This window comes from Rattus rattus, chromosome 5 (assembly GCF_011064425.1).
Source record: "Rattus rattus isolate New Zealand chromosome 5, Rrattus_CSIRO_v1, whole genome shotgun sequence".
NCBI lineage: Eukaryota > Metazoa > Chordata > Mammalia > Rodentia > Muridae > Rattus > Rattus rattus.
The window spans coordinates 115,015,621-115,043,321 of record NC_046158.1 but is presented as its reverse complement, the minus strand read 5'-3'; the positions used below and the strand labels follow the sequence as shown (position 1 = coordinate 115,043,321).

At 41.4% G+C, this 27,701-nt stretch overlaps 1 protein-coding gene across 2 annotated transcripts in view; it reads right to left on the bottom strand.

Annotated features, from left to right (window-relative positions):
• Nucleotides 1–27,701, bottom strand: part of Plcb1 (phospholipase C beta 1) — a 671,578-nt gene that overhangs the window by 83,386 nt on the left and 560,491 nt on the right. For both annotated transcript variants that reach the window (XM_032904282.1, XM_032904280.1), the window contains exons 25-31: nt 26,388–26,441; nt 23,861–24,080; nt 18,244–18,424; nt 2,161–2,237; nt 1,971–2,060; nt 1,054–1,111; nt 400–486 (exon numbers count right to left, since the gene is read on the bottom strand). In XM_032904282.1, coding sequence (XP_032760173.1) covers nt 400–486; nt 1,054–1,111; nt 1,971–2,060; nt 2,161–2,237; nt 18,244–18,424; nt 23,861–24,080; nt 26,388–26,441 — 767 coding nt within the window. The remainder of the gene's footprint in view (nt 1–399; nt 487–1,053; nt 1,112–1,970; nt 2,061–2,160; nt 2,238–18,243; nt 18,425–23,860; nt 24,081–26,387; nt 26,442–27,701) is intronic.

Here is a 27,701-nt window from a genome sequence, read left to right as displayed (position 1 = left end):
TGTCTCTTTTTCTTTCTTTCCCCCTTGTTTTTATGGAAGACTTTGCCCTGCCAAGATCAGAGTGATCTTGGTGAAGAGTGTCCTCTGCTGGGCCAATTCTGGTGTTACAGCATTACAAGATGAGGCTGATTGGTTCAATTAAAAATACCCATGCCCAAGCCATGTATCAGACTAGCTGGAACCAAATCTGTCCAGAGGATTCCAAGCACTCATACGCTTTAGACAGACGCCATTGGTGATGAGCGCTTGCAGAATATTGGTGTATTTTTACTATCACCAAAATGATGAATTTTACACTCAAGTAATGGCCCAAGATGTTGTGCGAGAAAACCAGGAGATGTCACTTTTACTGAATAGAAAGCAAATGAGCCCTAGACTGTGTTATTTAGCTCCATTTACCTTGGGCTTCTCATCCAGGATCTGCTGGCGGATCTCCTTGTGTTTCTCCACAAGTTTTTCTTGTCTTTTACTTTGTGCTTCCTCTAACTGTAAGAAAGTTACCAAAAGAAAAGAGTCATTGTAGGAAAAATAAAAAAAATTAAACTTTGTGCATGTTACAAGAAACAAAACCAAACAAAAATACTCCAAAATTTTTCAGATCTATGGTATCATTCTGGGCCAAAATTGACCTTTGGACCTAGGTGATAGGAATATAGGACAGGATGGTAGTGACTGATGATCATACATTTTTGAAAATCTTTGAAACTATAATACAAATTTTAAAGAAGTTTAAGGACTGATCTGGATGTGGATGTAACCTCTATCACTGATAACAGTGGAGGGATTTTTGAGAACCATCTTTTGTGGCATGTTTAGGGGGTTCCTGACTTAGGCAGTGATTCCAACCCAATCCATTTTTATAGCCATTTGATTTAGCTCTTTTATATTATGGCTGGCAATACTCAGACAAGTGAACCCTTACAGAGTAGCATAAAGGAGCTGGTGGAAAGTAGATACAAGGAGGCACCGATCTCCTCCTAGAAGTTCACAGTGAAGTTGGCAACCGTTTGTGTGGCATTTGCAAACAGGGGGGTGAGGGGTGGGCAGACATACCCTCTTGATGTACTGCACCACCTCCTGGATGTATGATCGGATCATCTCTGTCTTCTCCCTAAATGGAAACAAGCCACAGATCATTATACTATCCCCCAGGAACTCTAGCTGTGTATGCTTTTACTATCACTGTATAGCTGCTGGAAGAAAGGTCAAACCTGCACATGTGAACACACATGTACACATGTGTGCACATGTGTGTGTGTGTGTGTGTGTGTGTGTGTGTGTGTGTGTGTGTGTGTTTCCAGGATTACCAATGGCCATGCCTCTCCCAAGCAAAGGCCCTGTTTTTTTTTTTTTTTAAGATGCTCCCAAGGTTGTCTAATAGCTTGAGAAATGAGTAACCAGTCATTTCCCAAAAAGGGATCACTTTACTTTTTTTCTTAAAGGCCCACAGTGCCATTGTTTGAGAGCTCCCTGTAAAAACCATACAAAAGAGACTGTGGTGGTTTGAATGAGGATGGCCACCATAGCGTCATATTTTTGAACGATTAGTAGCCAGGGAGTGCAACTCTTTGATAGGATTAAGATTAGGAGGTATGGTATCATTGGAGGAAGGTTGTCACTGGAGATGGGCTTTGAGATGTCAAAAGCCCAAGTCTGCCCTGCCCCCCCCCCCAATCAGGATATAGCTTTCAGCTACTGTGCTAGCAACTTGAGTGCCCTTGCTCCTGCCTTGATGATAATGGACTAATCCTACGAAACTGTAAGCAAGCCTACCATGAAATTCTTCCTTTTCTATGAGTTGTCTTGGTCATGGTGTCTCTCCACAGGAATAGAACAATGACTAAGCAGGAATCATGTAAAAGATTAACTCAAGGAGAGATTTTATTAAGAGGCCTTGGTTAAGACACTGGCTGTCTGACAGGGAGCACCTGCTCCTTGGTCCAGGTAGGGAGGGGCCGCTTTCCACTCACTCTTCCATCTGGCTTTTGTCTTTGGACTTGGCTTCTGTTATCTTCTCCTGCCTCTTCTTATCCATCTTCTTCTTTAATTCCTTCTTCTCTCTGAATTTACAATGGGGGAAAATTCAGACAAGTCGAGTAGCAAGCAACATTTCCAGCATTCATGTATATTCAGGCCAAATATGAAGAGATGGAGACTTACTTCTCGCAGATTTCCTTCAGCTTCTTCAACTGATTGTTCTGACACTCCTCAGCAACATCTGTCAACTTCTGAATGAGCTGAGGGAAGAAGACGCCAGTTTGATGTTTTTCCGTGATCATAGGCACAAGCTTCCTGCCTCTGCCCTTCCCACCCCAAACACCAGCATGGGCATGCATATTTAAGACAACCTGAGGCTACGATGTTGTTAGAATCACAAAGATCTGACTTTGGCAAGAAGGGCATGATTTTAAAGTATCACATGGTCTGTTTGTGTTTTTTAAAGATGAAATCTCTCTGATTTTCTCTCTTAATTGAATCGAATTCATTAGATTGTCCTTCCAGTTCCTGTGGCTTGGCCTCAGTCAGTGCAAACACAGCCACCAGCTTGGACCTGGGTTTTCAATTCTACTCTACAACACAATAAAAGTATTATTTGGGGGCTGGGGATGCAGATTGGTGGTAAAAAGCTTTGAAGGTATGAATTGGGCCAGGGTCTACCTTTTCTGAACCAGTATTTTCTTGAGTATAAGTCATACCATGGCTACCTTTACCTCTAGTAAGTAGTATGAAGCTTAAATAAAATAATAAGTAAGTTATAGTCAGTAGTGCAGAATTCTGGGTTTATGGGTATATTTTGTTGCTGTTGTTGACTTGCTTTGAGAGTAACATCAGTTACCCATCTCAGAAAATGATGTAATGTCCTTGTGAGGTAGCTTCAGTTGACACAAAGATCATCAGGAATGTTTTTCTGTGCTGTTCTTAAAACCTAGGTTCTGAGAATGTAATAACCATATCATTTGACATCTATTTCCTTCTCAAATCAAGATTCAAGACAGCAGCAACTGTATCTTTGGATCCTCAATATTCTCATGGTTCCCAGCATTCAGTACACGCCTAATGAATGTCAATGACTTGAGAGTAAAATTTCATGCCAATTAGTCCTCACTCTTTTTGCCACACCGAAAGTCTGTAGCAATAGATCTCAGCCTTTCCACTGGAGCATGAAATATATGGCTTGCACTTTCCTTAAGAGGCCCCACTACTATTTTCAAATTATAGATTTTCTTCCCCCAATCATACAGAGTAAAATGAGTTAACTAGTCTAATATACGGAATATCTATCAAAGTAACAAGGCATGGAAGAGTAGTCCTAGGATCCATAGTGTGTACCCAAATCCATGGATGCCTTATGCTAATGGTGTAGCATTTGCCATAGTATTCACACACTCTCCTGTGTACTGTAAATCACCCTCAGACTGTGTATAATATCTACAGCATTCTAAATGTTGTAAATGAATCTCAGGCAGGCTCTACAATCTGGGGTCTTCACCTCTGTTTGATGCTGCTCTCCCGTGTGGTTTCAGAAGTTATTTTCAAATCCCTTCAAGGGTCTGAGGAGATGGCTCCAGAGGTAGAAATAGCACAAGGACCTGGGTTCTAATCTCCAACACCCATATAAAAAGCAGGCATGGCCATTCCTGTGTGTAACCCCAGTGTTGATTTCAGAGGCTCAGAGAGACTCATGTTCACATACGATAAACATAAAAGTTGCAGCATTTGTATGTAAATAGCTATCAAGGAGGATGTGGGTCACAGAATGCCCACTTCATCATTCAGAAGAGACTGAAGAGGACCTGACTCCTGTTCCAGTTGCTCCACATACAGCACAGATATTATTCAGAGAATCCATACTTTGCTCTATCAGATTCACTTGGGGAGATTTTTCAAGGATGCAGATTGCAAGGCTCTTGTTCATAGGCTTATGAACTGGTGAATGTGTATTTCCATAACCTCGTCTGGAAATGTGGATGCTTAAGTGGTCTGTGGGGTACCTCGTAGGCACTCATTTGAATGCTACAGCCATTACTGGTCCTTTTTCCTGTTTTCACCTCATTCATGTGATCGCAGATTATTTTAGTTTCATCTGCTCACATTTTTTGCTTTCTTCCTACCTATTGCCCTCATCCTTAGCACTCTGGCATTCACCAACAAAGCCAGCCATCCTCTCAATGAAGCATTTATTTTCATTTGGGTTAAGTCTTCATATATAAGAGTACCACAGTCCCCTGAGGTTTCCCTGGCTGTTCGTCCTCAGACCATGTGAACTCACTTTTTATTATTCTCAACTCTTATTCCCACTTCCTTGGTTCCCACTGTGTGTCTCTGTTGGGAAACTATTCATTAGAGGGTTAGCTTGGGTGATGGCTCATCTGAATTGATCCTGTTACCCACGTGTCCTACAATGAGAAGCTTCAGCATGACCAAGACCCACATTAGAAACAAAAACTCTCAGGCCCTCTCCTAGACCAAGAACTCAGAATCTGTATTTCCTCAAGATTCCTAGGACAAAATGTACACCTTGGAATTTGAGGAGCCCTGCCTAGATTATTGAGGAAGATGTTGACACCATTAAAGAAGCCATTTCAGTTTGTGTGGTCTGTCTCGGGATCTTTAGAACTTTGTGTTCTCTTCACTACTCCAAATGGAGTGCTCTAATCTCTGCAACTAGGGTGGTTTAGACAGCTTGGGCAAACACACACACACACATTCACACACACACTCATACACACACACATACACTCACACACACACACACTCATACACACATACACACTCACTCACACACACACTCACACACACTCACACACACACACACACACACACACACACACACACACACACACACACACACACACTTCTCAACAGACCATATAACATATCGTACATAGGTCCTTAATTTGGTTGGTTTGCTTTCCCCCTCTAAATTAAGTTTCTTTACTTCCCTTCATGTCCTTTCTACTTGTAGAGGGATCTGAAAAAAAGCATTTTCTGTTTTTCTCAGAAATCTCCTGTCTCATGGGATAAACTCCCTCTGTGCAAAACCACATTTTTATCTCTCCTCCCAAAACCATTCCCTCTTGTCCTTGCCTACTAACCCTAACTGTGGATGCTCCTCACTTCCCTACCTCAGCATCTGCATAAACGAGCAGAGGTTTCCTCTCTTCCTGAAGACATGGTTCTTCCTTTTACCAGACATCTTTATTCAATTCAACTTTTTCTCTCTTGGTAGTTTCATCATCCATTGAATCATAGACATCTGTAAATTTTTTTACATGGCACAGTTTTCTAGTAACAAGAACCCTGGTGCACATATTTATAAACCTGCGATCCATCTTGCAAGCATTTCTTCCTTGTCTGTAGTCTCATATTGGCTTTTCTACTCTAGCCCAGAGATTTTCTGTTCTTGATGTCTCCAAGACTTATCTGTCCCTGTCCCCAGAGAGATCTCAACTTGCAGATTGTCTTTTAACATTGGCGTTCATTACACTTCAATAAACAAGGCAATAGTTTTCTTCCAGAACTGTCTGCACACACCTGTGTGTACACTGTCCCCCTGTCTTTTCAGTGGCAGTCCTATGTGACCAGGGCATAGCACAAATAAAAATTACAATTCCCATGATTGTAGATCTATCTTGGATTGTGCGGTTATGCCTCATCAGCTCTTATTTCTATCTGAAGTCTGTATAATTAAGCTCTTTGTATCTATTTGTATCCAGGTAGCAGCATGGGCACCATCACAAGTCTACTAGGGTCTGGAAAGAAGATGGTACGTGTGCATACACAGGGGGTCTCTTTCCTATCCCACCAAGAGAAGGCCGGGGTCCAGCCGTGCTTTCTCACACAGCACTGTTTCTCTGGGAAGGACATGCTCTGCTTTCTGGCTCATATTTGGCTCCCATGAGAACTGCTGTATTCTTCACCCTCCATTTGTTGCCCAAAGTCATTGATTCAGGTGATCACTGTTCTAATAATAGCTTGACTTCTGGACACGTGTGACTTCTCTAAGATAACAAGGCTGGCCAACCCATGACCCTAGCAAGTTTCTTCCTTAAGATTCACCTACAGGTCAATGGAGAAAGAAATGAAAACCCTGTGTTGTCTCGCATTCCAATAAGGATAATACTAAGACTAAAGGGAAGCATCAGAGAGGGAAAAGTGGTAATAATCACAGGAGAGCTACAGGAAGTTTCTGGATAGTCTTCCTGGATAGGTTGTTTCTGGATTCATCTCTGTTAATTCCCTTCTTTACATTTCCACAGTACTTTTTTTAATACATGATTCTATCTTGTTTATTTTTTCTAGAATATATTAATGCTCAAGTTAGTCCAGTACAAGTTTCTAACTCTTGCAATCTGGAGAAACTTGAAAAACAACAACCAAAAACAAAAAAAAACAAAAATAAAACCAAAACAAATCAACCAAACAACCCCCCCCCCCAAAACAAAAACAAAAACAAAACTAAAAGTCTCCATTGTTCCCAAAATAAGGTGAAAAAACTTGAGTTTTGGTTCAAAGTTTTCACTGTATAGATGTGAATGCATGACTCAGAAGAATGGTTTTCATAGTAATGGAAGCATTGTTAACAAACCTAGAAGAAGAGGAGATTAACTTTTGGAGTTAACTGTTAGCTACAAGCTTCTCCAGGGACAAACAATTAAAGTAACAGCAGAAAAAAGATTTAGAGTTCCTAGGAAATGAACCAATATTCCATATGGTAATCTGGAATTCTACACATGATGTTTAATTTTAACTGTTGATCTAATTTCTCTTTTCTCAAACAAATGCATCTTTTTTACTTTGTTTACTATTCATGGCAATTCCCTAGTTAAATGTCCAAACAATTTAAAGAATCAAAAACAAAAACAAAAACAAACAATCAAAAAAGGTCGTAAAGCCCCAGAGAATAGAATTTCATGCTTGTTTTTAACTCTGAACTAAATTTCAATTGGCTTAGTCACTGGAAGAAGGAACTTTTTTTCCCCACAGATGTGTGTGATGCTAAGTCAAAGAGGATAAAAGATGTGTTCACAGAAATTTGCAGTCTCTTCTGAAAGGGACTTTGGGAGATAGACAAATGCCAGTGTTAGATCAACTCACGCATAGTTCCCCTCCTTTGTCCCTCTTATTAATTCCTGGTGAGTGCCAAAGCCACTCTACTGAGTTTCCATAATGAACTGCTCAACTTCTACAAAGAAGGCATGTACAATGAATGTTAATTATTTAGTGATCCAAAGACGAAACACAACCTTGAGAGTTTAAAGACATGGTAGATGTTTTCTCTGGGGAGTCTTGACCACTGAAGTTAAAAAGTCTTCATGTCTGCATTCAGCAGCTCCTTGCTGAACATCTAAGGCATCACAGACAGTTTGACTGTGAGGAAAGGGAACACTCTCTACAGAGAGCTGACTTTCTCCAAAGAAGAAAGTTTTAGGTGAAAAGGTAGCCATCTTGGTTGACTGTTTAAAACAGTCTTTCATTCACATGCAACTAGGATTCATTTTTATTTTCCACAATTAAAGATAATTTATACCCACTCACTTGACCCTAAATGTTTTGGTGCTATATGTTTATCAGAGTTCTCAGGATCAGAACCAGGAACTCATAAATGACAAGAAAGTACTCTAACACCAGACAAGACCTAAATAGTTAGACTTAAATACTCATATGATTCTTAGATGAAATTTCCTTTATTACAGAAGTAAGGAAAGAAACTTGAAAATCTGGCCAGCATCCTTATATGTTGTAAATAATTTCATTTCACTTCTTCATTCTGGATTTATATCACAACAAGTGCCATGATTATCTATAGGAAGACAGGACTGGAACAGTATAATATGCTTCCTTAAATGATGCTCTCCTTCCATGAAGCTATAGCTAACAATACTTGAACACCTTTTTACAAATCGGTAAGTCTGGTGCAGCAGCTACGGCCTATTTTGCAGCCTAAGTGGCACATGTTGAGTTGTGTCGCTGCAGCTCTTTAGGCCTTCTGACTCTGAAAGCCACGGTGGCCACTTCAGAATAAACGAATACATACTAATTGCTTGAAATAACCATCATTGCAAATAGGGGTTTTTAGCTAATTAGCATTGCAGGCCTGACCAAAGGAGATAACATTTGTCTTGTTTGTAACTTGCTTATAAATCATGGGCTTTATAGTCCATTTGGGAGGCAGGTCCAGAAGAGCTGCCCATGAGGATAAGTATCATGTCTGCCTTTTATTTCCCCTAAATACAAAATATATCATTTGCCAGATGAAATGCAGTGAGTCTTGCAATTCCAGGGTGTTTATGCTAAGGGCCAGTAATGTGGATCCTATTTAACAATTTTTCTTCTATCAGAATATCTTCCTCCCCAAGCTGCTTCATGTTGACACAAACCAAAGCTGTTCTCTGACAGGTCTTGGGTTTTGTTGTTCATCTATGTTTTCTTTAATCATTACTAAATAGTCATTAGCACCACTAAATTAAATCAAATATATTGGGGTTGTGAAAGAGAGAGAGAGAGAGAGAGAGAGAGAGGGAGGAGAGGGAGGAGGAGGGGAGGGGAGGGAGGGAGGGAGGGGAAGGAAAGGAAGAAAGAAAGAAAGAAAGAAAGAAAGAAAGAAAGAAAGAGAAGGAAGAAGACCAAGGTTTAAAATTCTGTTGCTTTAAACTAGACATCCTAATTTTTTATTTTAATATCTCTGGGTGAATCATCCTACAGGCTATAAGAGACTAACATCAAGGAAAGGAATTTTCTATACATTTCTTGTTTTAGAAATAGATACAGATACCAAGGAGGTGAAGTAGTTTTTATCAAAATTACATGTGTGAGAACATAAGCCATGGTGCCTTCCCTCAACCCCATGAATATCTTTCGGGAAAGGATTATCACCATATTCTAGTCATGTTACGTTTCCATGAATTGTTCTATTAAATCTCACATGAGAACTATAAAGATGTACAGACTGATCTTTTTGCTAAATTTAGCTCCAAATCTATGCCTTTTCCCACTCCACTTTGCACTGTGATTTATACCTGCTCGAATCAAAGAGTCTAGATCTCTAACTTTTGACAGGTCCTATGACTTGACTTAAACAACATGATAAAAGAACTCTTAAGAAAGTTTCCATAGAGGTTTCCAGTGGGGGAAGAGGGAATCATCCAAGGAAGGACAAATAGTACAGTGTTATAAAGAGATAACAGGAAACTGGAATAGAAGGATGAAATGGTGGAGGGGGGGGATGAAAGTGTAGGATAGAGATGGGAATATGAGGAGAGACAGCTAACTTTAAAGGCCTTTGAAAAGCCATTATGAGTACCTATTACTGTAGAAGCTTCCTAAAATACATACATGCATGGGGCACACACACACACACACAGAGAGAGTAAAGCCAAAGATATAACATATATATATATACACATATATGTATACATATACATATACAGATATACATCTGCAATAGTGACACAAATGTTATAGTAGTAATCAGCCATTTTTTTAAAATTATATTTAAAGCCTACTTTTGAGATGGAACCCATAACTGGCATTTATAAATTGCCCAATACCTGAAACTAGATAAGTTTTGCCCCCTGGGTAAAAATCTTTTTATTCTGCCAAAAAGAATATAGCAAAAAGAAAAAAAACAACGGAAAAACAATGCTACACGTTCGTAGATCAGAGCATCACTTAGTCCTCAGCCGGGAGGCTTCCTGCAGAAGATGATAATGCAGAGGCCCACAGCTGGACGGTTTTTGCAGGGCTCAGAGTCTAATGGCACGTCTTTTCAATTCCTCCTTAAGACTCATGGATCCATGGGAAAGAGGAAGTAGGAAGAGTTTAAGGGCCAGAGGGTGGATGACTCCAAAAACAGTGTCCCCTTGATACAAAGGACTCATGTGAAAGAAACTTATAGACTGGGACAGCACGCACAGAGGTATACAGGTTCAAACCAGAAGAAACCCCTGCACTGAAAGGGGGAAGTAGACGCAAAGCCGTCTCCGGGAAGTCTTTCCTATTCAGTAACTTCCGGGAAAGGCAAGGGCAACGATCCACACCTGGGAGTAGTTGGGCCAAACAAAAAACAAACTCCATTTTCTTGTGTGTGCACTTTGTGTTTTGTCTCATTTTTTTTTCTTACTGGGTTGTTTGTTGATTTGTTTTGATTTTTTGCTTTTCTTGGAAAATGTTGTGTTTTGTGAAAAGAAAGCTGGGTGGATAGGGAAGAATCTGGAAGCTTAAATGAGGGAAAAGAATATAATTATACTATATTGCATGAAAATGTTTAAATAAAAAGATATTCTTATTTATACATTTATATTACTTACTATTTATGAATGTATTTAAAATGTATATAATATAATATGTAGTTATATTAATAAAAACAAATAAACATATATTCTAGTTTCTACATAGAAACGAAAAGGAGCTAATTCTATTAGACTTGACTTAAAGAACCTGGCTAAGGGACTGCCCCTAGGAAGGTAGGTTCACTTTAAGACAATAAGGTTTTCCTTCCCAAATTTCCTTTCTCTTGCCCAGTTCCTTGGGGCCTTCAGGAGGTCCAGCCTGGTCTGCGCTAATTTTCTGAGCTCTGACACAGAAAGATTCAGGTACTGCTGGAGCCTAAGCAGGTTATTAAACTTCTTGGTACTTCAGGCTTCCCAACTCATAGGATCCCCTCCTGCAGTGTGGCTGCCCTATGGCCTGTGGCTGACCTCCATGTAGCTAATTTCAAATAACCAGCTCTTTTGTCTTTATACTTTCCATTTTCCTCCTCCATGATAAGGAATTTGAATTTTCTTGCCTGAAATTTCCCTTTGAACACTGAGGGTAAGTTGTCCCTGAATTTCCATTCATGTTCATTCTTAAATTCTTTTTATTACTGAGACTGGGGACCCGAATAGGGACCCTAATTTCCTAATGTCATATGGTGGCTTCACCAAGACTTGCCAAAGCATGTATGCCTTTTTAGTTCTTTCTTTCTTTTTTTTTTTTTCTTTTTTCCAGAGCTGGGGACGAACCCAGGGGCCTTGCGCTTGCTGGGCAAGTGCTCTCCACTGTATGAGCTAAATCCCTAACCCCTTTAGTTCTTTCATGGGCAGAGAAAGCACCCCATTCCTGTAGCTCTAGATGGTGTGTCAGTATGTATGTACTCCACACTTGTACAGTTTCTTAAAATAATTAGGGAAAATCAGTGGCAAACTGCACTCTCAAAAAGTAAAGTAGGGATGGATAGAAACAGGCAGTTTGTAGAAAAGAGTAATCTGAGTGGCTGGCCAGTATCCATCCAGAAATAGGACCATCCATGCTCATAAAAGTAAAGTTACATATTCTGAAGTAAACATTACCTCCCATGTTTTGCACTGGAAAAAAAAAAAACAAAAAAAAAAAAAAAAACAAACAAAAAAACACCAAAACAAAGAGAAAACTCTTTCATGGCAAAGGTTGGGACCTCAGACCGTGCTGGTGATGAGGCATGTTGATAAATCACCTTTCTAGAGGGTGATTTGTTACCATACTTAGCACCATGGCCTTGTGGTGGTTTGTATATGTTTGGTCTAGAGCATGGCACCACTAGGAGGTGTGTCTTTGTTGGAGTAGGTGTGTCACCATGGGTGGGGGCTTTAACACCCTTGTCCTAGCGGCCTGGAAGTCAGTCTTTTCCTAGCAGCCTTCATGCAAAGATGTTGAATTCTCAAAAAAAAAAAAAGAAATGTAAATAAAAAATATCCAAGAAAAAATATAGTAAAAAAATAATAAAAGAAAGAACAGAAAAAAAAGAGATGTTGAACTCTCAGCATCTCCTACACCATGCCTGCCTGGATGCTCCCACCTTGATGATAAGGGACTGAACCCTTGAACCTGTAAGCCAGCCCCAATTAAATTGTATCCTTATAAGAGTTGCCTTGGTCATAGTGTCTGTTCACAGCAATAAATAATTCATAATTGATAAACACCATTAAAATATGATATAAAATATCACTGATGGCCAAGTGCTAAGTAAAAGGAGTAAGTTGTGAACAGTCTATGGATTTATAGTGTATATGTGTATATGTATGTATGTATGTATGTGTGTGTGTGTGTGTGTGTGTGTGTGTGTGTGTGTGTGTGTGTGTGTTCAACTCCATTTTGGAATGATAGGAAAAGTGACAAAATAAAGCATTTTGATAATTGCTTTATTTATCATTCTGCTATTAAAATCTTTTAATCATTTGTCATTTATTTTCTGGTAAAAATTGCAGCATTTTAAGGAAAGATAAATGACTTAGTTTTTGAGAAAAAAAAAAGATTCTGTGCGAAAGTCAGAAAATGAGAGAAAAAAACAGGTAACAGGACCCCAGCAAACCATGGTGAACACCCACCCTGTAATTATTTCTGGTGTGTGTATCTTAGGCAGGGCCACAGAGGGGGAAAGTTCAAGAGTCTCACAGCAAGCTGGAGCACAGAGCCAGTACAAATCATCAAAAGGAAGAGAGTGAGTTCTCTCCAGCTGCACCAGGAGGTCAATAATGACAACACATTCGTGTTTGAAGTACAGACTTCCGAGCCAATTCATATGTCACACAAAATAAAGATGTTTACTTCAGCAGTATTCTATGTATGCTTTTCTTACTGTTCCCTGCAGCCTAATGAACTGATAATCACTCTCCTTTTCATTAAACAGAATTATTTAGTAGCCACACAACTAGCTACTCACTGAGCAGCAATGATCTGTGAGGGGGTATTTGACTCTAACTCCTGTATCATCATCACAGCCTATGAGCTGTTCTACTCATAGCTGGTGACAATCACTCAGAGCTCTGGGTTGAAGATGCATCTTTTGATCCTTTGGGGTTGACAGGAATTGGAGGACTGAGGGCTGCGTGGGCTAATGTTGATTTGTCTTAGAATAGCTGCTGGTATGACAGACACGAGGATGTATACAAAGTTAAGATGAAAGGGAGAAGCAATGGATGAGCAGAGCGTATGTGAGGGGCTGGGGTTGTGGGCCAGTGCTTGCCTAGTATTTGTGAGACTCATATTCAGTTCCCAGCACTGAAAGGAAAAGGAAGGAGTAAGAATGGAAAGCTGGGGGGCAAACATCGTGACTGAGATACAAACCTATCAACACTATCACAAAACCCTAGCAACCCCTACCCCTCGACTGTGCGTGCTTTAGCTTTGAACGCGACATGGGGCTAACCATTGACGGCTACTGGAGATTATAATGTGGAACTCTTATTGATAGTTATTGCTTACTAGTGACTTTTAAAAGTAAACCTCACCAGTGATGTGGTACACAACTTTAAGCCTAGTACTCAGGAGGCAGGGGAAGGTGAATCTTTGAGGGTTGGAGGCCAACCTGGTCTACATAGAAAGTTCTAGACCATCCAGGTCTGTGGAACAGTAATGTAGTTCTCAGTTTGCATAACAGGTGGTTCCCAACCGCCAGTAACCTCAGCTCCAAGAAATAGAATGTCCTCTTTGGGTCTTCATGGACACACACACACACACACACACACACACACACACACACACACACACGTGGTATACTCTCATAGAGACACTCGAATAAAATAAAAAAAAGTTTTTGAAGTTAAGATCTTATCCAAGTAGCATAAAGAAAACACAAGGCTTCCTTCGTGGCCCGGGTGCATAAGATGCTATTGGATGAAGCTTCTGTTCCGTACTGGGAACCAGAGTCCTTCGTTCGGTAGTGTAAGCACTCAGGCTTTCCCTGGAGAAGTGCAGGGGCTCACAAACGTGCGTGGGTGGTGGTAGTGGGCTTCCCTCTGTGTTTTCACACCTCCATACTAGAGCAAGACTTACTTCTACTGTGAACACAGCAGGCAAGCCCTGCAGGGACATACTCTGCCGTGACAGACAGATGTCATCCATCTAGCTCACTGATCAAGTTGTGAAGGGTACAGTGGTTCCCATTTTAATTTAAGGGAACTTTAGGCAGATTCTAAAATGTACTAATCTTGAACACAGACAGGTGTTTATCATGCTTCCTTGACTTGCGTGTATGCCGGGTCACCCAGGACTCAGCTGAAACACAAAACATGATATAGCAGATCTGGGATGGGCCCTGCACTCTGCGTGGTGAACGAACAGGTTCAAACCTCAGAAGCTACCGTCTGTGCAAACTGTGTGTATTGCCTGTCTCCTGTGTTAATATGAACAATGGCTTCAGAAGCATTTAACCGTTTACAGATTTAGTACATTGTTGCCACAGCTTCTCATTTCTGTCAGCTTACTGATGTCTTTATGACTGATTTCATATTAAAATTAATATGACTTAAAATTCTATGTCACGTACTTCCTCAAGTGCATTTTACTTATTTTTGTCTATCATCTATCAGAATATTGGGCTGATGTTACTATTTTCAGTGGACTTTTGGTTAGGAGTTTATTGACATTGTGGCCTCTTAGTCTCTGAAATGCAAAAACTGCAACCTGTGTACTTCTCACCCTAAAGCATTTTAGGAAATGAAATAACTTCTCTTTAAATTTCCCATCACCCTTGTACCTGGGGCCTGCACTTTGCATTTGTCTGATTTAGCCTGGGTAGGTCACTCATCATCCAGACACACTGCCAAAGAGAAAACTGTCACTTTCAGCCAGCTTTCACTCAAAAAATTCTCGGGCAAACCAATCTCCAGGTATTACATTCGGAATTGGAAAAAAAAAAGTGTGGTATTCGTTTTGGAAGTAGAGTGATGGAGTGTGAACTGTGGAAGCCAAATGGCCTTGAAATAAGCTGTAAGCTTCCAAGTCTAAGGAGTCTGGGTCTTAGCGTTCTTAACAAAGGCCTCCATAAGTGCTTTATCTGAACTCCAGGCTCACAAACACGGTGGTGAGCCAGTGAGCATTTTGAGAGGCTTGGTTAACATTTGACCTGACCAGGGCATGTTGATCTGGATACAGATTCATGTTTTATGAGAAATTAGTTCTACAAAGTGTGTATTTCCTTCCTTCAGTGGAAGGGAGTGGCGTAAGTTCTAGCATCCCACCTCTGCCAGAACATTGATACCTCCCACCCCACAGGAAGGGCACTCAGCTGCTTTCTACATTCCTCATTGCACTCCTCCACGCTGAATGGACAAAGTAGTTTTTCCTTTCGGGATGCTAAAAGTTAGAGTGTTGCTTATGATGATGGTTGGTCATGATTTTGCATTTATGTGATATGTGAGACAGTGTTCCTAAAGGAGAAGAGAGAGAGAGAGAGAGAGAGAGAGAGAGAGAGAGAGAGAGAGAGAGAACAAGCCATCAAAAAGAAATACATGGCTATATATGCTTTGCACAAGCAAGAAACACAAAGCAAGCCCTTCATAAAACATTGGCTTACAACCTGAAGCAGGAGAGGAGGCTGTGTCGTATTTAGGAAGCAGAGAATCTACAGGCAGCTGGCCAAAGTTCAAATCACAGATGTACCACTTTCTAGTCATAACACCTTGGAAAAGTCACCACATGGAAAGAGTGCAGACAACAATCCTGAAAGGTAATGAGTGCTCTGAAGAGTAAACCCAATGTGATTCCTGTAACTGACTTAGTCATGTAGTACACGGGCCACCAGTGGATATTCAACACACAGCTGTTGTCTTCATTGTTATAGTCTGGAGTTTCAGCCGTAACTTACTGAAGTAAGATAGTAGTGGTTGGATCTGGAAGGACAGTTGTCATCTATTATTAAAGCTAACTTTGGCCCTCTGGCATCTGTCAAGGGAGTCCCTCCCTCACCTCTATCCCACACCCCTCTCAAGTATTCTTTTACTGCTTCAATTTTTGGAAAAATAATAATTTAAAATTTTTATGCGTGAGCATCACGTATGCCTCAGTATATGTCTATACACCATATGCAGGCAGTACCAGTAGAGTACAGAAAAGGCATTGGTTGCCCCAGAACTGGAGTTACAAGCAGATGTGGGTGCTGGGAACAGAACCCAGATCCTCCGGAAGACCAGTCAATGCTCTTAACTGTTAAGCTACCTGTCTGGCCCATTATGGTTCACTAGTCTACCCACAAGGCAACTCACCTAAAGTTAAAAACACTTCCTTGAACTTATTTAAGTTCTAGGATCTTGAATACATTTAAGTTCCACGTCCTCAAAAGGGGTTCCTGGAACAGAATTGTCACTAAGAACCCATTCTATGAAAGACTGCTGAATTAGAACTTATGACAGGGCCTCAATCAGAGTTTTAACCAGCCTTCCAGAGGATCCTGATGTAAGCCTTAAGTTGAGAATAACAGGCCAAGTAGAATGTGATTTTTGGATAGGTAAGTCATGTGATTCTGACTTTTTAATTTTGTTTTGTCATAAAGGATCCAGGATGAAGGCCAAAGCATCACATGGAGTCACCTATCACACAGTATGCTTTCTTTTACAGTTCAGGTTAGCACATGAAACAAGGGGGTTCACTGTTAAATTTTCAGTCACATGTCCCACTGTGTCTTACTTATAGCCAATCCTCCTCCCTTCCCCCATCCTTCTTCTCTACCTCTAGCTGATCCTTTCTTTCCTCTCAAACACTATTGTTCCTGTGTTCATGAATTGTATTTATGTGTTTGTGTGTGCATGTATATACATACATACATACATACATACATACATACATACATACAGTCATGCATGGCTTATTCACAAACCTAGCTTCTATGAGAGAGATGAGCTATTCTCCCTCTTTCTCCATTAACTTTTCTTGTTCTCCTCCTACCCTCCTTTCCCATTCCTTCCCCATTTAGAGCCCCTGCTCTCTTTTCATGTCAAATGTTTATAGTTAAATCATACATGAGAGAGAACATGTTCTACGTCTTTTGGAGTCTGGATTATCTAACTGAACCTGACAATCTCCAGTTATACCCATTTTCCTGCGTGTGAAATAACTTAATTCTTCTCTATGCCAAGTAACTCTCTGGGTGTTATTTACATTTTCTCTAGCCATTCCTCCTCCTCCTCCTCCTCCTCCTCCTCCTCCTCCTCCTCCTCCTCCTCCTCCTCCTCCTCCTCCTCCTCCTCCTCCTCCTTCTGACTAATACCTTGGCCATTTCCCTGTTACAGACTGCTGTGAATAGGGCCAAGATAAAAATGAATGTGCGGGCATCTCTGAGATGTGTTGAGTCAGGATTCCTTTGGGTAGTTGAGTCATAGAGGAATGCTGAGTTTGGTTTTTTGAGGGCTTGTGTAACTGATGCCCATAATGGCCACACTAGGTTACCTTCCACAGCAACTTGTGACAGTTTGTCCTGTCTCACAACCTCACTAGTATTTGTTGTCATCTGTTTCTAGCCATTCTGACCTGGGTGAAATGGACTCTCAAAGCAGTCGTAATTTGTATTTCCCTGACAGCTGAAGATATTGAACATGTTTGTACCTTTATTGGCCATTTGTCTTTCTTCTTTGGACAACTGTCTATTCAACTATTGCACATGTACTGATTTGATGGCTTGTTTTCATGGGGTTTAAATTGTATAGTTCTTTACAGGTTTTAATTCCTTGTTGGACGTACAATTGGCCAAGATTTTCTTCCTTTTCTAGACTGTATCTTTATACACAGTGAATTCCTTACATGGACAGACTCATAGCAACAGGCTGATAATCCTAGGAAAGCATTTCCTTGGTATGCTGCCCTTTTGGTCAAGGCTGTTTGTTCAATACTTTTGTTTTGGGCATTAGCTTGTTTTCAGGGCTAACACTTCATTCCTACATTCCCGTTGTGTGTTTCTGCGTGTTAAATATTCCTATTATTTATGAAAGCATCAAAAACAGTATCAAGGATTTCGCTATCCAAGAGAAAAATATTTTGACAGGCAAACATCATCACTAACAAAGAGGGTGCCCTTCGCTTCACAGGTAGCCGTGAGGCATTGAAGGAAAAACAGGACAATGGGAAGCATGCGGCTTCATCATGCCTGATCCTGAAAATCTCAGTGATCCAGAAGTAGAAGCGAAAATTTACTTGCTGCCCAGGCTTTACCTTTGAGAGATTTTTTTTAACTCCTTGTGCCATCTCAAAGATGCTCTGAAACTAATCGATGCTCAAAAATAATCCATGAAAGGTAAAAATGAAACGTAGCTCCACGGAGGGATTAGAGGAACTCCTCAAACATGAGGAGGAGTGTTAATGTACAGGACACTGAGAAGCCTCTGCCCTCTCCACGCTGGGGCTGTACGCTTCTGCACTGTGCCCTGTGAGTCACCTGAGAGCAGCAAACATTTGCTCCTCCGCAGAGCCTGGCAACTGCACAAACACAATCGTTCACACCTTTTGGCTTACCAATTTAATGTGCTCCCGCTTCTGGTACTTCTCACTGTAATACTGCTCTTGCCGAAGGTTAAGCAGCTGCTGTTGTTGCTTGTCTTTCAAGTCTATCAACTTCTGAGTCATTTCTGCATCCAGGGCCGCGAGGTCTTGCTCAATGGCGGATGAGCCATGATCCGGGCTGCTGGGTTCAGATCTGCAAAGACACAGAGCTTGGCTCAGGAACTGTGCAGAAGATACCAAGTGATTGTGAGGTCCCGGAAGGCCTTCTCGCAAGGGCACTGGGCTTGGGGGGTAAAAACTAAGCCACTAGAAGGAGAAGGTGTGAATCCTACATCCAGACAGAAGCTATTTTTGCGTAAAGGGCTCTTCACCCTCTATGGAGTGCTCAGGGGAGATGGTGGATGAAGGAATGAGAAAATGCTGCACTGAACGCATTGTCCGATGACAACTCAGAGACATTTGTAGGATTTGCTTGGAGATTAAGGGAGATGGGAGACAGGAAGACATAGCTAGGACTCCAGGGTCTCAGCGTCTCCTGATCCATCTTTAGATATGAAATGTTTTGAGACTCTTTTGCTTTTTGATAGACAATCTGAAAAGTGGTAATCCTTCTACATCTTCCTTCTCAAAGCCACATCAGAGCCTCTAGAAATAAATCTTTGGGAGATCTGATACCGAGAAAGCATTTTTCCACCCCAGGGAAGAACATGCAAGCTTTCTTTAATCAGAGAAGTAGAATTATCTGTCCTATATTTCCTTTCCTCAGAGGATAAGAGGTTAACTCAGTGTTCAGGGACAGAACCTGTATCAAGAGTTGGTGCTGTGTTGCAGAAACACGATGTGAGCATGTGTGTGATACTGTACTAGGTATGTCATTTAAAACTTGTACTAGCCATCTTTGAACAAGAAATAGAAATGACTGACACTGATTTTAATAAGATATGATATAAGCTGGAGGTGAGATGAACACCTGTACTCCTAACACTCAGGAACTCAAAATAGATTGATTGTGAAGTGCCCCTCAGTTACATGGCAATCTCTGGACTCAAAATAATAATTGTGTATATAAATATTAGCTTAACCAATTAAAGGAAGCCAAAAGATGTCAGACTTATTTCAGTTTTCTTTTTGTAACAGGGTCAGAGACATCTGGCATGTATTCCATAGTTTAACTACATCATAGTGCTGATAAAATGCACTTTTTTCTTGCCCAGGTTAAATATAAATTTTTCCACTGAGCAATGCCTCTGGTCCAAATGAACCACATTTCAAGGGCCTAAGAGCCACATATAGCTCATGGCTCCTGTCTAAGATGTGTATGTGCATGAGTTTTTCAGCTTTCATAAAGTTTCTACATACTTGCATAGGCTTGCTCTCCCTCTGTCTCTCTGTCTGTCTCTGTCTGTCTCTGTCCTTGTCCCCCCTCTTTGTGTGTGTGTGTGTGTGTGTGTGTGTGTGTGTGTGTGTGTGTGTGTGTAGAGGAGGTATGGAGTTCTCTGCTTAGGGAACCTGGAATGTTAAACACACAGAGTTGTCCCTTCAAAGAAAGGGATTCATCATGGATATGGTTAATAGGCTGGTGACCTATATGTTCTTTGTGTGGATGACACCACACTAGACCCTCTCCCCAGACACCATGAGCTTTATAAACCCATCTTTATGGAGGATATCACGTGCACTTTACAAAGAGCTTCAATGTAGTCCTGTCCAATCTCTTGTTTACTTTGTGCTTTGTTGTGCACATGTCATTGAGTTAATTGTCAACAGAATGTTTTCACCAGATTGTGCTGTGCTAAAATATGCCCGAAATAAACTACTTGCTGTCCTACTCCTTAAGATTGAACCAACACCTTACTTCATCATGTTGAACCAAACCACCTCCTTGCCTCCTGTGGATCATTACTCTGCTGGTCATGGTGGTCACAGAGACCCTGCATGTGTGGGATTCTAGTAGAAGAGAAGGTTTTGGAAGCCTGGCCTGGCTTCCTCTACTTGCCTCTTTAGACATTGTGAGTTCTAGAGGCATGTACATAAACATGTCTCCTGTGACGTCATTTTGATGCTGTGTTAGGAATTTTCAGAATATGTTACAAAAACAAACAAGAATATAATGTGTGCATCATTAAAGTGGAGTTCTTAGGAGGTAATGAGAGCAAATGTTGCCTTCTCCGACTGTGCAGAAACAGATAAATGCTGATTTAGCCTTCAGCTACCCCAGAAAGAGTGACACATTTCACCTGCTATCTTCTACGCTACCTTTTACCTCTGTTCAGCCTCCAAGGGAAGGTGATTTTTGCTACTTTTAAAAACAAGCGTTGCATGTTCACTGTGTTTTCCAGCTGCCCATGTTACATCATATGCCACAATATGGCTCTGAAGCTGCCTCCTGCTTCTCCCTACCTGGTGGGGAAGATGACTCAGAGCCCTGTAAGAGGTGTATGCACCACAGCCTGCTGTGCTCTCAACCACGGACAGGCGGCTGACACAGCCACAGTTTCAAGATGACTTACAGAATTTCCAGCTAGAGGAAACGCTTGTATTTCTCAGTGGCAATCATTCCTCTTAAGTCAAGCCCTTGAAAAACTTTAATGAGAGCTGATGACACGTTTCCAGAAAAGCTGAGACTGTGAAATCTACATCAGTTCCCTGCATCTCTGATGATTGCTGGGTCACCCTGACCACATCGCCCCATTTATCAGCTAACAGGAACAATAAGGACATCTCATAAGAGTAATCTGTTACTCTTACCCTGTGACCCCAGCTCTGGGTAGGTTACTGTAAAATGTTACAAAACCGAGGCTACTCTCTGCTAGCTCAGGTCTAACCTGAGCTATACAGAGTCTATATAGCTCAAAAACTAACCAACTAACCAAAAAACAAAGGAATATTTTAATCCAAACTACAGAAAATCAAGTAAATAAGGGAAAAATGACTTATAAGCACTTCTTCCACTACTGTGATATTTATTTAAAATCTCAAGTGTACATTGACATAGAACTAAAGAATACTATTAAAAATTATAGATCTTCAAAACTCTAAGTTTTAACACCATACACAACGTTTTCAGTTTAAATCGTGTGAACTGGTGTTCATGATGATTTTAAAACAATGCCTTACACAATGCTATTAGCGTTCATTAAAGAATAAAAGTTTATGATGTAAGGCTGTTGTGATATTTAGCTAAATAAAACCAAGGAAGATAAAAATTGTTCCATTAGAAGGCAATAGGAAAACTTGGTACCTTCGTGTTATTTCTAGTTCCCTAATTAGTAAACATTGAAGAAAATATTTTCACAATAAAAATGAACCTCATTGATTAGAAAGCAAGAGATTATTTATCATCAACTAACTTGCAAAGGATTCTCCAAGAAAATATATGATCGCAACTTAGCAAAGTAAACTCAAATAGTTAGAATAATTGCTGAGTAATCTTACTTGGCCTTCGCTGTTTCCTAAATAGAGTCATAGTATGGAGATATGCACTGAAGTGGGTATCAGTTTCTAAATGCTTTTGTGGGACCATGGGTACCCCTTCTAGAAACAGTCACATGCCAGGTTCCTAAGCAAGCATGCCACAGAACATAGCTGATGGGTAGGCACCGTGTTTCGGCCCCACTGTAGCCGCATCCTGTGCTCTGCTCATGTTTCTGAGTAGGCCCTGGTATGAGTGGGCTTCAGTTCCCTGATGCTGCACTGTGGTAGATGTCTGCATAGACTTCACAGGGCTGCTGTGGGGAACGCACAGGGTGGTGCCCCTGAGTGCTTAGTGCCCCTGAGTGACACGTCCTTCTAAGAACCATAGTTTACCTGGAAACCTCCTTTGGAAATTTGCCTGTTGCAAATGTAAGAGTTTTGCTAGTTTAACATTGGATAAGGATGGGTCTTAACCTAGGGACTAGTATCTTTGGAAGAAAGAGAAAATGTTAGTTAGGGGTTCTAGTGTGTGATGTAAACATCATGGCCAAAAACAGTTTGGGAAGGAAATTCTTACTTGGCTTCCATTTCCTGGGTCAGAGTTTATTGGGAGAATCCAAGGCAGGAACTCAAACAAGGTGGGAACCTGGAGGCAGAAGCTGATGCAAAGGCCGTAGGTGGCGGATTGGGGAGGTGCAACGCACTGTCTCACTCTTTATGATCTGCTCAATGGCCTGCTTTCTTATAGAACCCGGAACCACCAGCCAAGGGGTGGCCCCGCCCACAATGGACTGAGTCCTCTCAAACCAATCATCAAGAAAATGTCCTTCCGGTTTACCCACAGCCAATCTTATGGAGGCGTTTTCTCAACTGAGATTCCCTGCTCTCAGCTGACTCTAGTTTGTTTCAAGTTCTCATAAAAACTAGCTGGCAAACTGAGCTACATGGTGATACTCTGTTTCAAAACTCTAGGGTCTGGGTATCAGCTAAGTAATGAAGGACTTGTCCAGCATGGACAAGTTCATGGGATCCTTAGCCCTGCGATAAAAAATTAAAAACACAGGGCGCTGTTCTTTTCTCTGAGGTCATTCTACATCAAAATGCTGTTCCTCTTTTGGATAGTCTTCATGGTTATGCTGCACGGTTATATTTGTTGTCCATTTCCCTCTCCTTATTGTGATGCTTTCGGTTTCTGTTGCTGTGACGAAACACCATGACCAAAACTAATTGGGGAGCAAAGGGACAAGTTCACCTTACACTTCCAGGTGACAATCTGCCATTGAAGGAAGTCAGGGAGGAGCCTGGAGGAACGAACTAATGCAGAGACCATGGCGAAACGTTGCTTCCTGACGTGTTCCTCATGGCTTCCACAGCCTGCTTCCTTATAGACCCCAGGACCACTAACCCAGCACTACACACAGTAAAATAGCCCTCGCACATCAAACATTCATCCCTGGGACTCTAGCTTGTGTAAGTTGAGATAAAACTCACCAGCAAACATGCCTGCATATTTGCTATTTAAGGGTAAAATTGTATGCAATCATCGAATTATCCACAGGGCACAAGAAATACAATAATAATATTACTTAATAGCTATGCTAGGCTTGCTTCTCTCTGCCACATTCTGAGTGTTTTGAGACACAAGAGAATGTACTGTGAGAGCCCCAGACCCTACCATATCTATCAGATCATTATGGGTTTCAGGCCTCGAAAGGAAGCTGATGCTTCTTCTTCCTCATGGTAAGTAGTCTGTTCAACTAGATCCAAGGTATATAAGAACTCCATACCCACACTTTGGGAGCTGCTATACTGCGTGTGTGTGTGTGTGTGTGTGTGTGTGTGATCAGCTACATGATATTTGAGTGATGGGGCAGAGGCTCTGGAAGTATGATTGCATATCTACTCCAGAATTTGTTCAAATGAAGAAATCCATACCCGAAGTCCCAGCTATGCCAAAACCAGAGAAAGAAGGGTCACAGGAGTTCAGCCAGCCAAGACTAGCCTGGGAAAGGGGGAGGGAAGGACGGAGGGAGGGAGAGAAGGAAGGTAGGAGGGAGGAACTAAATGTAGCTTATGTGGACTGAAAAGACCCAAGAAGGGCAGGGTGGAGCAGGTGCTGTCACTTTGCTCCCTGAGGTGGCTCAGTTAAAAAAGGTGTCGGCACCACACATAGGACATCAACTCCCGCGACCGCAGAATCTCTTTATCGACTCACTTCTTCTTGCTATCCTTTTTGGCGGACTTTTCCAAGGCTGCCCTCCTTCGCAAGTAGTCATTCTGAATCTCATTGTACTTGGTGGTGTGCTCCTTGATGAGCTCGGTGGTTTTCTTGTGGTGTCTCTTGACCAGGTCTTTCATTTCTTTGTAGTGCTTCTTTTGAAGTTTCACGAACGATTTCTGTTGCTTGAGCTCTTCAATGGTCTGCGCCTCCACTTCTGCAACAGAAGAGCGTAAGAGCTGAGTGACAGAGTGAACTGAGAGTCCAGGGTTAGGGACAGCGGCATTCTGTTCCGAGAGGGACAGCTCATCCCCACCAAGAGAGGCTAAGGAACACAGCTTGGATGTCAGAACTGTCAGACAACTGCTCTTGCTAACCACTGTGCTAACCAACCTTTGCAGAGAGCCAGTTCCTTTTCTGGGGCTTTAAGGTTGGTTTTCCTAGAAGGAGGGTCTAGAATGGGGATTTGGGTGCCTGGGACTCACTGTGGACTGAGGGGAGGGGAAGGTGAGGAGGAAACTGGCAGTGGAAACCACCAAGCAAAAGCAAGCACATCGATTTCAGTCTGACTTCTGAATGATCATAGAGGAACCCCAAGTGTGGACGGCATACCAGGGCTGGTCTACTCACGAGGAAAGAAGGCCAGCTCCTTGTGAATTTGGAGTGGTCAAGAAGGGAACACAACCTTCTAGAGAGGATTTCCCTTTACACAGAGGGAAATTCTGCAGAGAAGCAGAAACTAGACTTTAATAACCCAGTCTCACTAAAGGCTGGAATAGGATGTATCACATTGGAGGAGAATGGAGGAGGTCCCCAGCTTCATCCTTTTTAGGGATGATGGCATTCCTACTAAAGATAGGTCTGATGGTTAAATCAAAATAATTAAGGAAATGTTTAATGGTTCTTAAGCTTCCTAATGACGCAGTCCTTTAATTTCTCATGTGGTGAAATCCAACTATACATTTTTTGCCGCTACTTCATAACTGTACTTCTGCTACTGTTCTGAATCATAATGTAAGTATTTCTAGAAATGGAGGTTTGCTGAAGGAGGCGCGACCCACAGGTTGAGAACCACTGTAGAAGTGACTTGGTAAATAATCACACAGATTCAGCATCCTTCAGCAGACACGCTAACAAGGGACACACCATAGGTTTCTCCCTACGTCTCAGGGGATATGTCAGTCAAGTGTACCAAGAAAGTGTCCTTTCATATAATTTTCCACAAAGGCTTCAGCAGGGCTAGTGGGTCACCTGTATGCCTGCAGCGTTTTATCCAATGTTGAGAAAAAATGGTCAATGTGACAAAGTCCGACCTTAAATCACTTCATAGACACACATCATCACTTCTATAATAAGCATGTGTAAAATGCATTCTCACTTCTGAAGTCCCACACTAGCTTCATTATTACTTGCCCTAGAATTACAAGTTTGGGGGTTTGGGGAGCCTTTCAATGCATGCTGTCTTAACTCCAGTGAATTATTTATTTGGACTCAGCTAACTCAGAGTTCACATGTTTCCATTTCTCAATTTGAACTTTCTGTTTTGGGAACAACAGCACAAAAGATACCATAAATATTTGGAACTGTCAAGAGGTTTGGAAATAATATATATCAGGAACCATAGCAATGGTGAGAAATGGGTTGTGCATAAATGGGAATCAAAATGATAAATTTCTGTTGTTAAGCATCAAGGGCTTTAAGCACCTCCTTCTCTTACCATGTGTCTGTCCTGACAACTACTTTTTCTTCCTTTAGAAGGAAGAAATTGCAGAGAAAACTAGATACACGTAGTTAACAGTTTCCTCGGGCTCAAACTGACTCCTTACGGTTCATATTAATGATTGCATTAAGAATTTATAATCCTGAGAACGGCTGCGGTTTCTGGTAATCAATTCCACCTCAGAAAAAACGGTTTCTAGAACACAGGAGCCATGGGTGGTTTAGAAATGGGACCCCCCCCCCCCGTGCTCCGATCTCTAAGAAAGAGACATTCTAAAAAATCTTTAAAAAATCCTCCAGGCAAAAGGCTATCCCTTGGAATATCCCAAAATGTAAAAGTATTGTTCATTTGCATAAAGACACATAACACTAGTGGGTGGACTGTTCAGAGATAGCCACAGTTAGGGTGGTGTACGACCCTCTGTGTATTTACACACTTACATATTTTAACATAATACATCATGGTCATGTTTTCTACATCAGTGTTGTATTGCTTCCCGTGGAAATCTTTAAAAACACGCTTTGTTGTCTTAAAGCTCCTCATAATTTCTCTATGAATGATTTATATGTTTTTTGGAGGACTATAACTGTGTGCATAAAATTCCTATATCCCAAATCCCTAGCCCTGCCCACTTTTGCAAAGCTGACAGGTTTCAGCGAACATCACCAGGTAAAAAGCAGAATACTGCCAGGAGCCTAGGAACCTTCTGACGCCGTCCCTGACCAGGCGCAATCCAAGCCTCCCTACACTTACGGTGCAATGTTCAGTTGCCAAATGCCATGAGGAGAAAAGGTTTGTGCTCACCTGTTAATACGCTCTGAATCAGATCCTCTGTTTTGGCGGGTGCCTTCACAGACCCTGCAATCAAAAAGATCAAAGAAATGGCCTTCTCTGTCTTTCAGATTTTTATCTCATTCTCACAAGCATGTTTGCAGATGGAGGTGTGGCCATCGGGGTTTCATCTCCAGTACTGGGAGAGTTGTGCCCCTTGATTCTAAGTCTCTTTTTGAGACGATGGCTAATCGTGTTAGAAAGTTGTTTAGCACACAATTACTTTTTTAGTTTGTAACTTGGATTCAAGCCAGTGCCGATGAATAATTCCATATCCTCTCCATGTATAGGGAGACATCCCTTCACTTAGACCAAAACAAGAAATTCAATCTCAGCAGTGCTACCGCCATCTTCTGGCAAAATCAGGAATGACATGATTAAAGAATGAATGCTGACCAAAGAACCTTTATCAACTCCAAGATCGCTGTGCAAAGTGTGAGGTGTAATAGGGCATTTACACACCCTCAAAATGTCTCTTCTTGTACACAGGGTGGGAAGTACACTTTCAGAGGGAAGCCATTTTGACCTAGGGGTAGTACATGTCAACATCACCTGTCCCCACCAAAATGCGTTAGGAAGGGTACAGCATCAAAACAGAACCCCAATCTGACGACAGGAAAACTTTGTGGCAGTTCAAAGCAAGCAAGGGATATTTTAAATAATAAAATATCAGGGTACGAGAAACAAGAAAGAGTTGAGGGCTGTTCCAGAGGGAAGGCAACTGTGGAGACACGGTGAGCAGTGCACTGTGGGACCCCGAGTGCGAATCTACGGCAATACATAGAGCCTGGTGCAAGGCGGGCTGAGCTTAGAGAAGGCGAGCTTGCTTTGAAAGCTTGCTTTGTTCTTGCTGAATGCTGACTTTAGGGGAAGGGGAGAATTTATACCACAGATTCTGTAATATTTTTTAACTGTCTCCTGTAAGCCTAATTATTTTTAAGTATCACTTAAGAAGCAAAATGTTAAAATGGCAAATTCTCCTTTATTCCTAGAAGCAATAAACTCTAGTTCAGAAGCTCTGCAGACTTTTGCATGTGGTAAATAATACCATTGGAAAATGCTGTTTCTTGTGTATGCTTAACCATCTCCTATTACTGATTTCATTGGCTTTCATGGGAGCAGAGTATCAGTTCATGCGTGGTTGATTCAAGTGAAGTAGGATGTGTATTTATAAAGCATATTCTCAGGAAAAGCACCCTTGCACATCATTGACAAGATCTGAATGTCACCAATGGCATATTCCACTATGACAGAGAAGAGAAAGGGCACAGTCCCACTCTAGTATTT